Here is a 14,014-nt window from a genome sequence, read left to right as displayed (position 1 = left end):
TTTTTTCTGGGTACCAAGGATTGAACTCAGGGACACTCAACCACTGAGCCACATCCCCAGCCCTATTTTGTATTTTATTTAGAGACAGGGTCTCACTGAGTTGCTTAGCACCTTGCCATTGCTGAGGCTGGCTTTGAACTTGTGATCCTCCTGCCTCAGCCTCCCAAGTCCCTGAGATTATAGGTGTGAGCCATGGCACCCGGCTATTCTTTCTTTAATTTTTTTAAATTGTCAATGGATCTTTTTATTTTATTTATTTATCTATTTATATGTGGTGCTGAGGATAGAAGCCAGGGTCCCACACATGCAAGGCAAGTGCTCTACCACTTAGCCACAACCCCAGCCCTATACTTAAATTTTTAAAAAATATATTTAACAGGATAGCACCTGTAGATTAGGGTTTCTTAAAATCAGCACCATTGACATTTTGTATCAGATGATACTTTGCAGCGAGTGTAGGATATTGGCATCCCTGGCCCTGACCCATTAGATGCCAGTAGCACCCCACCCCATGCAACTATTTGTGAAACCAAAAGTATCTCTAGATGTTCCCAAATATCTCTCGGGGTGGGGTGACACAAAACCGCCCTCAGTTGAGACTCAGTGCTATAAAATCTCTCCCTTAGAGAAACATTGGAGTGGTCTCATGTTGGACTAAGGGCAGTTTCTTTAGTAAATGAAGGGATACTTCTCCAACATATTTGCTAATTTCAGATTAGTAAATTCTATGAAGAAAAAAATTTAAAAATACTGATAAAGTAAGGAACAAAATCTGGGGTCTGAAAAAGTAAAATCAGGTTGTAAAAAAAAAGAAAAAAGAAAAGAAATAGAGAGTAGAATAGAGAAATTGAGAAGGGGGAGCAAGATAGGATCATTATCAGGTTCAGAGATCCAGTTGGTTGAGGGGAATAATCTCTAATGCTCCAAAGGACAATAAGATTGTCAACTGTGGTTGACAACATTTAGTTAGATATTTCAATATCTAACTAAAAAACCCTCTAGTAGAGAGGATTTTGCATGTTCCCAATACATAGAAATTATACATTGAAGTGATGTTTATAACAGTAAACCTGATCTGATCATTACACATTGTATACATGCATTGCAGTGTCATAATAAACCCTATATATATGTATAATTGTGTCGATTAAAAATCAAAATATTTAAAACAACAATTAAAAATAGTACCTAGGAGCTGTGGGTATAGCTCCGTGGAAGAGCATCTACCTAGCATGTGTAAGGCCCTGATTTTGATCCCCAGCACTGAAGAAAAAAAAATGGAAAAAAAAAGTCTTTCATGTGAATATTCTTACAAAATGACTAATAATTTGAAGCAGTATAAATGTTCATCATGGACAAATAAAATGTGGTATATCCTTACAATGGAACTATTTGCAATTAAAAGGAAATAACTGTTGACAACATGCTATGACACAAATGAATCTTAAAACATCAAGATAAAGAAGCTAGGTATGAAGGACCACATGTTGTATGTCTTCATTGAAATGAAATTTCTAGAAAAGGCAAATCTATGGAGACTGAAAGCAGATTGCTGGCGCCTGGGTGGGGTAGACTGTGAGGAGAATTAACAGGGATGAGCATAAGGACTTTCTGAGGTGATGGAAATCCTTCTTAACTTTATGTGAAGGCAACACAACTTGGTAAAAGAGAAAGATTCAGGAACCGAAAGTGGAATCCATTTTTGCTTCCACCCGTGGGTATGACCCCAGCATTAGTGGTACTTGATACTTGAACTTCTCAGTGTGTGTTTCCTGTACATCTGTTTGCTTGCAGGTGGAGTTGGAGGTATATGACTTTTTCTTTGGAAGGAGTGCACCTGTCACAGTCCATGTCTCCATCAGAACAGCAGACACCAACGCCCCCCGGGTGTCCTGGAATACAGGTGAAGCCCAGAATGAGGCAACAGCCAGCAGAGCCCCGGAGACAGCACCAGAAAGTCATGGGTCAGGAAAGAAGGGTAGTTTTACTCCCAGTTCACGCACAAAATACAGATGTCAGATAGTTAAGGATGTCAGATAGTTGTTTTGTTTTATCTAGTGGCCAGATGAGAAATTAAAATCCAGTATCCTCATGTCTGAGGCCACATTCTTGCCTCTTGGGGGAGATGAGCCAAAAGGACACCTTTCAACTGAAAGAAAGAAAGAAAGAAACAAACAAAAGTCTCTTTGTGATACTGAACCACAGCTGGACTGAGAGCAAAGGCTCAGATTGTTCAGAGGAATGGAAGGAAGGTGCAGACTGGGATGCAGTTTCCTATTTTTATGTTGGGTTGCATAGAAACTCAAATACATAAATAAGAGCATCAGCTGCTTTAAAAAAAAGACTTTGCTTCTCCATACTAAATGGACTCATAATGTGATGTATATACTTAGATCAGATATAAATGTGAGTGTAAATGAAGGTTTTTCCTTTATCACTAATCCCATTAATAGCATTCAAAACATGTGTATAAGGATGCATTAGGGGGAAGATGTCTATGACTTCAATACTCAGGTGGCAGCTTAACCACATTGCCGTGTGTGTGTGTGTGTGTATGTGTGTGTGTCTCTGTGTGTATACACCTTTATATGTTTCGAAATTTTCTGTTATTATTTCCCTGAAAAGTTTATCCATTCTATTAGTCTGCATCTCACAGCCCTCCTCAGTTCCAATGATTCTTAAATTTGGTCTCTTCATGTTGTCCCACAGTTCTTGTATATTCTGATTGTGGTTACTTATTTTATTTTCTTTCTTGCCGTGTGAATGTTCAAGGTTGTCTACTTTGTCATCCAGTTCTGAGATTCTGTCTTCACCATGGTCTACTCTACTACAAAGACTTTCAACTGAACATTTTATTGATTTATTGTGTCTTTCATTTCCAAGACTTCGGTTTGGTTCTTTTTCAATATTTCTATCTCCTTATTGAGTGTCTCATTCATAGTCTGTACTGATTTCCTTAATTCATTTAGTTGTTTTTCTGTGTTCTCTTGGAATTCATTAATCATTTTTATAGTGGTTAATTTTAATTAATTTATAGTGGTTATTTTGAGTTCCTTATCCAATTTTTCCTCTACTTCAATATTTTGGGGCTCATATGCTGATGAATTATGAACTTTTGTGTTAGCTTGTTTTTTCATATTTCTTGTATTCCTGTGTTGGGCTTTATGCATCTGTTGGAGGGATTTCTCTTCTACTCTTATGTGTGGGCCTTCTTAGGACACAGTCTTCTCTTGTCAAAGTGTCCTAGAGTGATCTAGATGGAGACCCCTCATAGGTGTGGTCAAGATGGCTCCCACCCCAACTCTCTGTGGCCAGATGGGAAACATGGGAGACTTTTCAACCACTAGTACACAGTACATCCTCTAAATAAGCCAAGGACAGGGTGCTTTCGTGATCTCAAGTGTTTCTATACTAAATCTGTCCATTATATTCCTTTCTGTGTCCTTTGTCCCTCTGTGCTGAACCAGTACCACTGCTGCTGCTGCAGCTGCTGCTGCAACTGGTGTGGTTCCAATGTACTCTTTCTTCTTTGTTCAATGTACCCAAATTTCTGAGTCTCTAAGACACTCTGACTGTCCAATATTGAGTTTTAGTGAAATCCCTCTTTCACCCAACTGACAAAGAGGTGGTACTCCTGTTGCTTGAATCCCACAGAGTGACTAGGGAGGCAGTCTTCCTTTAGTCCACCATCTTGAATCCTCCACATGTATTTATATGTGTGAATTTTAATAGAGATGGAGAACATTGGCTGAGAGGCCATGATTTATAAATCTGGCTCCATGTCCCACTGTACCTCTGTTGAAGGATAATGAGAGAAAGAAAGGAATTGTTTACCTGAAGTTTAGGAATAATCACATATTACCTAGATCATTGCTTGAGTGTGGAGAAGGGATAGTCTATGTGTATGTGGTTGTTGGGGGAGCTCTAGGTCTGGTTTTGCCTATTTTGGGCATTTAGAATTCTTGTTAAAATGAATTTTTACTTATTATAAACTTAGTGCTTGCCATCTTTGAAAATTTGGAGAACACATTAAATAGAATTAAAATTATTTATTATCCCACAGTGAAGGTATACCTAAGTACTATTTTGCTATATAGTTTTCTAGACTTCTTGGTTGCTTGTCTGCTGTGTCCTATGATGTCTGTCATGTGCTGCACTGTGTACTTGTGGCTTCAAAATCCTTACTAAATTCAATTGCTAGTGCCACCAAAGGAAAAAGAAAGAAAAAAGAAAACACTGTACACCAGTCATGGAAATTCTTTTAGACATGTGATGTCCATCTTCCCTTCTTCCTTTTCTCCCCTCTCCCTTTTGCCTTCCCTCTCCCCACTTGTTTCCTTTCTCTCTTTCTTCTCTTTCCCCCTTCCCTTTCTGTTTCTTCTTTCTTTTTCCTTTCTTCCTCCCCTCCTTTTTTCCTACCTTCCTTCCTTTCTTCCTCTCTTTCCCTTCCTTCTCTTTTCTCTTTTTCTTTCATTTATATATTGTATGTTTTAGTTTATTTTCTCTAGAAAAGAGACCCTGAGGCAGATCATATGTACTAACCTTACACTGAAATTCAGACTAAGGGGAAAGCAAATAAAACGTGGTGTATTAGTCAGCTTTCAGTCACTATAACAAATACCTGAGATAATCAACTTATAAAAATAAAAGGTTTATTTTGACTCTGCTTTGGAGGTTCCAGTCCACAATTGAGTGGCCCCATTGCTTTGGACCTGAGGTGAGGTAGCATATCATGGTGGGAACATATGGTGGAGCAAAACTGTTTACCTCATAGTCAGGGAGCAAAAAAAGAAAGGAAGAAGAGACCAGGGTCCCACACTATTCTTCAAGGGCATTCTCCCAGTGACCTAAAGCCTCTCATTAGGTCCCACCTCTTAAAGGTTTCATCACTTTCCAATAGCACCACCCTGAGGACTAAGCCTTTAACAGAGGGGCCTTTGGAGCACATTCAAGATCTGCAGTACAGCAGATGATATGATTGAGCTGGTCACTAGATAAAGTAGATTGCTCTGTAGTGCTACTGTCTCCTGGGAGCAGATGGAACCACACATCTGGGAAGAGTTGAAGGGAGGGAAGATAAAGTTTGGACAAGCTGTCAGTACCCAACTGTATTGGGCTGTTTGATGATGCCACAGCTCCCTGTCTATAACCTGAATGTTTAGTTCAGAGTATATATTCTTCTTGCTCTGATCAGCAAACAATTCTCTCTCCACAGATTTCCTCTGGCATATTGGGTTCAAGAAGAAAGTTTTATTTTAATCCTTCAGTTACAAAATCCCCTTCCTTAATATAGTCTAAACTTTGCAAAGTTTCTGGCACTTCACATCTAACACTGTTGAGCACCCTCAGGCACAATAGCTCTGTACATGCGTACTGAACCACTTTACTGCAGGCTGTGCATGTTCTCATAAATTATGTCTCTTGCCTACTTAAAATATCTGAATACAACCTTTGAGAAATTCCCTATGGAAATTTTTGAACTTGAGACCACTGTGAACATATCTCTTCTTTCTTTCAGTAGTTTTTGGCATCATCATGCTTCTTAAGGTTTTATCGTGAGGATGGGGATGTCACTTAGTGGTAGGGTGCTTGCATAGCATGTATTAGATTGGGTTTGATCCCCAGCATTGAAAAAAGAAAAAAAATAGGACATATCTTAAGGAACCAGTTCTTATATTGAAATATACTAAAATATATTACTAGAAGCAAAATCTATGGAATATAGCTGGAATGGTTTCTTTAAAAGCATCTGAAGTATAATTTTTCAGTTTCATAAGTAGATTTTCTTAGTTTTTCCTTAAGCAGGGATGTTGGATGCCACAGGACTTCCCAAGACATTTTTCTGCTTACTCTTGCAGGTCTGAATCTCCTGGAGGGACAGTCTCGGGCTATCACTTGGGAACAGTTTCAGATTGTTGACAATGATGACATTGGTGCCGTCCAGTTGGTCACTGTTGATGGCCTGCATCACGGACAGCTTACAGTGAGAGGTGAGTGGTCTACCTGCATACCTAGAAAAGAACCCAAGAAGGATTTTCTTCCTCCCCTTCCTCTTCCTCCTTTTCTTCCTCTTCCTCTTCAGTTTCACAGTATTGAGGATTGAACTCAGGGATATTCTACCACTGAGCTATGTCCCCAGTCTTTTTTATTTTAGTTGAGACAGAGTTTTGCTAAGTTGCCAAAGCTGGCCTTGAACTTGCCATTCTCCTGTGTTAGTCTTTTGAGTAACTGGCATATGCCACTATACCTGGCTCAAGAAGTATTTTCTTCAAAAACAAATTGTATTGGAGAGGACTCATGTAGCATCTCTTGGGTTCCATTTCTAAGTGAAATTGTCATGTCCAAAAAATCTGGAGATCTTGAGCTCAGGTGTAGGATGCTAAAATCAAGGTATAAGCATTAATGAAGGGTATTGTGTGCTTGGCTTCTTATTTAAATCTCAGTTTTGACTTCTGTATGTCATATAGAACTTTGTCAAGATATCTTCTTCACTAATGTTTTTATCCAGTTGGATGACAAAATATTTTCCTGCTTCAAAGAAATACACTGCAAAACAAAAATCTTGTTTATTTAAATACTTCAATAATAATGATGTCATTATGTTATTATCACTAGTTACCACAGTTTAAAATAAATGAATTTATAATTATAAGGATGATAGTTAACAAGATAGTAGCCCTAATTAAGATGATATTCATACTTTATGACAAAAAAATCTGTTCTTTATAATGAGCTCAGAGGATTTGATTTCATTAGCCTCTTAGTTTGCCTAACTGTAAAGAAATGAGGTAGGTCTCATTTATCATCATTTGTCATTAGGGAATTTTGAAATTTACAAAATGATAAATTATGATAAATTCTCCTGTCAAATCTCAGGATAGTGGGAGACCAGTTTAAACGTGGGCATGTCAGTTAGAGGGGGTATTCAGTTGCATGTAAAAGTAACCCAATTATATTGGCTTAATAATTAGATTTATTTTCTTCATGTCTTCCAGATTGGAAGAGATAGAAGGCCAATGAAAGAAATCATGGCATTTCAGTTTGTTTCTTTAGCAAGTTTCCAGGAGCCCAATATGACAACTCTCACTTCTGCCTTCTCACCTAGTTATGCCACATATAACCCACTGTCACAATGGAACCTGGAACTTATTCAAATGGTTATATTGCCATGTCAAACAAAACTGGGATTCTAGGAGTGAGGAAGAAGCGGAAAGTGGTTACTAGGCAAGGAAATAGTAATGTCCATTGTTACATTAAGTGTTTAATCATTTATTCTTCTGAGGTCTTTAATGCAGCCGTGTGGTGTGAAGAGAGTAATAGGGTGCACCTGCCACTGAGAATTGTTATAGTCAGTGCAGAAAACAAAACACTGTTTATTAACTCCAAAGAAATTAAATTGGGAGTAGCAGTGTTTTAGTCAGCTTTTTCACTGCTGTGACTAAAAGACCCAACCAGAACAACTGTAGAGGAGGAAAATTTATTTGAGGGCTCACAGTTTCAAAGATCTCAGTCCACAGATAGCCCACTCCATTCCTCAGGGCTCCAGGTGAGGTTGAACAACATGGCAGAAGAGTGTGGTCGAGGGAAGCAACTCACATGATGATCAAAAAGCAGAAAGAGCAATCTCCATTTGGCAGATACAAATATATACCCCAAAGCCACGCCCCCAATCCCCACCTCCTCCAGCCACACCTTAAAACACTTTAGTTACCACTCAGTTAATTCCTATCAGGGGATTAATTCACTGATTGGGTTACGACTCTCACAACCCAATCATTTCTCCTCTGAAACTTCACGTGTTGTTTCACACGTGAGTTTTTGGGGAACACCTCACATCCAAACCGTAACAGCAGTCCACATTGCAATGATGTTCTTGGATCAGAGAAGGTAGAAAGTAGTCATTTATTTTGGCATTGATCGTTTACTTGTGGGAGATATTATGCAAAGCGTTCTATATGCTTGTGTCACTGAATATAATTTCAACTTTATGAAATGAGATATTATTAGGATTCCTATTTTACAAATGGGGAATCTATGTTTTAGAGAAGTTGACTCATCTGCAGTCAAACCCTAGAAAGTGGCAGAACTAGGATTTGAACCATTGTATTTGATATTAAAGCTGTTGCTCTTGACCCTTAAGCCAGTGACTCTCAAACTTGAGCATGCATTAGATTCCCAAGAAGGACTTGATGAGACACAGATCATTATGTCCTATCTCCTGAATTAATGATTCAGTAGGTCCAGGGCAGAGCCTGAGAATGTGCATTTCTAATAGTTTCCCAGATAGTGCTGATGCTGTTGGTTTGAGATCCCTCCTGCTGGAACTGCTGCCAGGCAGAATGACAACAATAAGTCGGAGAATAACCAGTGTTTATTATAGGCTCTCTATTGTTTAGGTTCTCTCATCCTTGCTACAAAACATAGGTAGAAATTTGTATTACTAACATCAGTGATCTGCAGAGAAAAACAATAGGGTGTTTCTCAGCACATACAAGAGACGATTTATTAAGGGAATTGGCTTATGCAATTATGGAGACTGAGAAGTATCATGATGATGCTGTTGGAGAACCAGAAAGGCCCAAGGAATAATTCAGTTCTAACTCAAGTTCCAAGAACAAGGACAGCTGATGGTGTAACTCCCAGTCCAAGGCCAAAGGCCTGAGAAGCAAGGAGGATTTTGGCAGGGGGAGATGGGAGGTTGGCTGGCAGGAGTTACAGAGTCTGAAGGCCCAAGGCCCAAGAACCAGGAGCTCTGATGTTGGAGTGTGGAAAAACGTGGATGTTCCTACACATGAAAGAGAGAGAAAGAGAGAGAGAGAGAGAGAGAGAGAGAGAGAGAGAGAGAGAGAGAGAGATCACCCTTCCTCTGCCATTTTGACTTTTTCTGTCCTCAACAGATTGAATGATAACCACGCACATTGATGAGGACAGATCATTGCTCAGTCTACTGATTTAAATACTAATCTCTTCCAGAAATACTGTCCTCACAGAAATATGCAGAAATAATTTTTTTGACAGATATCTGGGCATCCCTTAGGCCAGTTAAGTTGGCATTTAAAGTTTATTGTCACAGTATAGTTATCCCTGTTTTACAGAAGAGTCAAATAAATAGCTTGCCCAATGATATGGTATCCCAGAGCCCCACTGAACAATCCACAGACAGTCCCTGACTTAGGATGCTTTTTTGAGTGGTTTGTTGGAGCTGTTAAAGGCATGAGAGAGAGAGAGAGAGAGAGAGAGAGAGAGAGAGAGAGAGAGAGAGAGAGAGACTCTGAAATAAAGATACTGGCGATTGAACTCCAAGTGCTCTATCACTGAACTACATCCCCAGACCGTTTCTTAAATTTTATGTTGAGCTAGGTGTGGTAGCTCATTTCTGTGATCCCAGCAACTCAGGAGACTGAGGCAGAAGGATTGCAACTTTGAGGCCAATCTCAGCAATTCAGCAAGAACCTGTCTCACAATAAAAACCAAATAAATAAAAAGGGCTGGGAATGTAGTTCAGTGGTAAAGTGCTGCTGAGTTCAATCCCCGGTGCCATTTTTAAAAATTTTGAGACACGGTCTTGCTAAGTTGCTGATACTGGCCTTGAACTTGTGATCCTCCTGCCTCAGCCTTTTGAGTTGCTGAGATTAACAGATGTGTACCATCATGGCTGGTCTAAAGGAGTTTTTGATTTATGATATTTTTGGCTTGTATTGGCTTTATTGGCACATAACCCCATTGTAAGCCAAGGAGCATCCGTGCCATCTCTCCCAGTGAGGGAGTTCAGGCAGCACCTCTTTCCTTCACACCCTCTCCTGCAGTGAAGCCTTCCTGACAGCCACTGCCTCTGGGCTCCCTTGCCCGGTCGGCTTCATCTCTGCTGTCTCCTCCAGGGGGGAAAGGATTTCTCTTCACTGTGGCTGACCTTCAGACTGGAGTTGTTCGCTATCATCATGACGACAGCGACACCACTAAAGACTTTGTGGTCTTCAGGATCTTCGATGGCCATCACAGCATCCGTCACAAGTTTCCTATCAACATCTTGCCCAAGGATGACAGTCCCCCGTTCCTCATAACCAATGTTGTGATTGAACTGGAGGAAGGACAGACCATCCTGGTCCAGGGTTCCATGCTGAGAGCCTCAGACATGGATTCCAGTGACGACTACATCTTCTTTAATATCACAAAACCCCCTCAGGCTGGAGAGATCATGAAGAAGCCAGGGCCAGGGCTGATAGGTAAGTTCTAGGCAGTTAAGATTGAGTGGAACCGATTCTTCAATAGAGAACTTTCTGTGCTCCTGTGAGTTTGTTGAAATTGTGTCCCAGAATACCTTGTGCCAAGGTAGACATCATATGTATAAAGTAAAATACTATTATAATTCCCATTTTTAGATGGGAAGCCTGAGACTCAGAGAAATTAATATAGCCAAGGTTGTGCATCTAGAAAATTCTAGAGCTAAGCCTCAAGGTAACCACTGCACTATGAAAAGTTAAGTTAGCAAGCAAAGTGCAGAACAAATAAGTCCAAAGGGAAACATTATGCCTGTTCTAGATGATTGACACATACTGATAATCATTTTATAAGTACTTCTTGAAGTAGGTAGGCCAGAGGTTTGACAAAATGGGAATTGAGTAAGTAATGTTACTTGGTTCTTTTGAAGTAAGACTATGTTTCTTGAAATATTTTTATAGTGGTAGCTTTTCTACATATTAAGAGAGGGGTAGACATTTTAGTTTGACTGCATTGTTATTTATAAGCTTTGATTAAAAAAAAAACATTTAAGCCAATTCTTTGAGTGCATATAACCTACTAGGCAGAGAAGATGTGGGGAGGTAATTCCCATACCATTGTGCCCAGACACCTAAAAGTGTGTGGTATTTTGTGGACCCGTTAGGCTATCCTGTCTCTGGCTTTCTTCAGAGGGATCTGTTTAATGGGATCATTTACTATCGTCACTTTGGTGGAGAAATCTTTGAAGATTCTTTCGAATGTGTCCTGTGGGACAGCCACGAACCTCCAAATCTCTCAGTGCCACAGGTAAGAAACTATTTCTGAACACTTATCCAATGTCTTCTACATAGTTATCAGCTCTGTGAGTTGTCTTCAGAAAGTATGCAAAAACAGGTTGTGAGGCTCAAAGTTTGAGAAGTAATGGATTAAGCAAAATAAGTCAGGTTTCTTTGCAATGTGACTACTTAAGCACTTGCTTTTTTGGGGTGGGGAGTACGGGAGATTGAACTCAGGGGCACTCAACCACTGAGCCACATACCCAGCCCTATTTTGTATTTTTTTAAAGATAGGGTCTCACTGAGTTGCTTAGCTCCCCACTGTTGCTGAGACTGGCTTTGAACTTGCGATCCTCCTGCCTCAGCCTCCTGAGCCACTGGGATCATAGGCATGCACTACCATGCCTGCCTGAGTACTTTCTTTTTAAAGAGTTTTGTGATTATCTATGAATTCAACATTACTTAATCTTGGGACCCTTTTATATAAAACATCTTGAAAACTTTGCTTGCTTCCTGACATTCAAGAAAATACTTATCTCATACATAGCAGTTAAAATATAAACTCAAGTTTCCTCCTGATCTTGATACTAACTGGGCAACCTGTGCTCTTCTTTCCTTGTATGTAAAACAGGTAATAATAGAACCTTACTTACAGAATTATTGTGAGGGTGTGACATAATAATTACAAAGTGCTGAACTTTCTGGTGCATGGTAAACACTCAAAATAAATTTTATTATTATATATTATTTTGAAAAACTAAGAGTTTTAGAAGATAGATATATATCATATATGATACATAGAGGTTATAATGTATGTATAGAATGCAGAAATAGGGCTTAAGCCAACATTGTCATATATAAATTACATAAAATGGAGCCAATGTAGTGTCTGGACAATTGTGAAAGGGTAGATTTTTTTGCAAGGAGAGTGTAATAAGTAATAGGGGTTATAAAAAGGACAGCCAGGGAGGGGCAAGATGGTGGATTAGTGTGAGGCAGCATTTCTCTTAGAAATGAAACAGCAGAATTCAAACAGCAGGAATACCACATCTCCTTGAAACTTAAAGTAAAGAAATCCTGAGACTAGAGGGGCAGTCTACCCTAGCTGAACCACAGACTGCCTGACTCTTTAATTGGATAAAAAAAAACAAACAAAAAACCCTCTCCACTGGAGTTTCTTAACCATCTGTGGAGAGCCCATATGGGAGCCCTCTTGGGAGCCTATGGAGACTGGAAACCTAGGTCTGTGAGTTTGCAGCTAGGCCTGTGTGGGCTTATCTGAGCCTAGCAACTGTGGAAAGTCAGAAACCAGGAGCATTTTGCCCAGGGGAACACAGGTTAGAGAGGCTGGAGAGCTGGGCTCTTCCCAGCTCTGTGAGTCCTGTGGCTCATGGGGACTGATAGAGCTGGTTTTAGTGGGTTAGAAGATTAGAAAAGAGAGTGTGAGGGCATTTTGCTCTCAGCTCACACAGCCAGCTGGTCCAGCACCCACTGGGTTCCTGGGGCCCCCTGGGGCTGGCATTCGCTGGGTCCTGGCCCCAACCTGGTCCCTGACTCCCTCCCAAGTCTGGCATCCATTGGTTCCTGGGAACTGCCAGGTCTGGCATCAGTCTGGCATCAACAGGCTCTCAGGCTCCCCAGTCCACAGTGTCCCGGCCTCAATCCCTTCCTGGCCCCCAACCCATCCCATTGCTCTGAGACTAGGCCCACAGCATAGCCATGGGCCCATAGCTCTGCATGCCAGGCCACTGCTTCACCACCAGACCCACCTGGTCTAGCACACAGCTTCATGGCTGGCCCGTAGATACTGGGCCTGACCCACCTGGTGCAGAAGAGGTAGGCCCCTGATATGGCTGGGCCCCAACTTGCCCCACATGCTGCTTAGCTGTCAGACTCGCCCAGTCCAGCACACAGCCTCACAGGATCCAGTGCCAGGCCCTGATCCACCTGCCACCTGGATGGGCCAGCTGCTTTCCTATCCACCCACAGTCCAGGTTCCCCAGCACACCATTTCACCTCCACTCTGCAGCCTGGCCTGCCTACACTACCAAGAAGAGAAATTAGAAAGTCTTAAACCCCAACCTTCAACATGTTGAGCAACACAATAAAAGGAAGGATGCACAACCCATGGCCCATACTTGAAGCTTAGATCATACCTCAAGAAGAAATGAAAAGAAAACCAGGTGGGCACAGTCAGTGAACACATGTGCTTGCTTACTGACTTTGTTCACCATAGTAGATACAACTCCTTAAATCCTTAACGTTTCACCAAGATCGATTGATTAATCAATCAATCTATCTATTTCTATCTTTTTTTCTTTTTTTGGTTCTTGTGACTTGTTTGTTGTGGCAGTAGTTCTGTGTTGCCTTTTGATTTGGAGTTTCCATATTGAACTTTTGTTTTATTTGAAGGTATACTGACTGATTCAAGAATTCTTACACATATTTATACTTGTTTCTCCTCATTTCTCGCCTTGTTTTTCTTTTTTTCTTCTTTCTTTCATTTTTCCCCCAAAGGTGTTATTTTTTCATGTTCTATATTTTAAGGGTTATGACTTAGGATTAACTTGTTTGGATTTTGTTTCGTATCATTTTTATCACTACTCTCTCCTCCTTGTCTCCCTCTCTCATTTCTCTATTCCTCATATCCAAATTCCATTCTCGTCTTTCCTCCTTTATATTCTTCTATTTTTCATCCCCTTTCAGACTAACAACATATCCTAAGTTATCACTGTATCTGTCCTACTTACCCTTTGAAATTGCAAACACTTTTTTACCCTCCTTTCTTTTCTTCTTTCCTTATACTCAACTCTATCCTTAACACTTCTTAACACTACTTGAGGTACATAATGTCTACCCCTACCACCAATGACACAGCAATAATCAATACAACAGAAGGCAAAGACAATACCTATTGTTTGATTTAAGCCAGACATAATACGTGATTATGAACTGTTTTTACTGATGGAAATTGCTGATCCCACTGTTCCTACATTTTATACCAATTAACACTAGATATC

The 14,014-nt window shown here is 40.3% G+C and overlaps 1 protein-coding gene across 5 annotated transcripts in view; it reads left to right on the top strand.

Annotated features, from left to right (window-relative positions):
• Positions 1–14,014, top strand: part of Frem1 (FRAS1 related extracellular matrix 1) — a 164,877-nt gene that overhangs the window by 53,403 nt on the left and 97,460 nt on the right. For all 5 annotated transcript variants that reach the window (XM_046467407.2, XM_058586346.1, XM_058586347.1 and 2 more), the window contains 4 exons: positions 1,795–1,903; positions 5,859–5,990; positions 9,879–10,223; positions 10,883–11,025. In XM_046467407.2, coding sequence (XP_046323363.1) covers positions 1,795–1,903; positions 5,859–5,990; positions 9,879–10,223; positions 10,883–11,025 — 729 coding nt within the window. The remainder of the gene's footprint in view (positions 1–1,794; positions 1,904–5,858; positions 5,991–9,878; positions 10,224–10,882; positions 11,026–14,014) is intronic.

The sequence above is a fragment of the Marmota monax genome, unplaced genomic scaffold (assembly GCF_021218885.2).
Source record: "Marmota monax isolate L192 unplaced genomic scaffold, Marmota_monax_Labrador192_F-V1.1 WCK01_AAM20220418_F8-fsc00033, whole genome shotgun sequence".
NCBI classification, from domain to species: Eukaryota; Metazoa; Chordata; class Mammalia; order Rodentia; family Sciuridae; genus Marmota; species Marmota monax.
The sequence above is the reverse complement of the archived record's forward strand: the minus strand, read 5'-3'. Positions and strand labels throughout refer to the sequence as shown.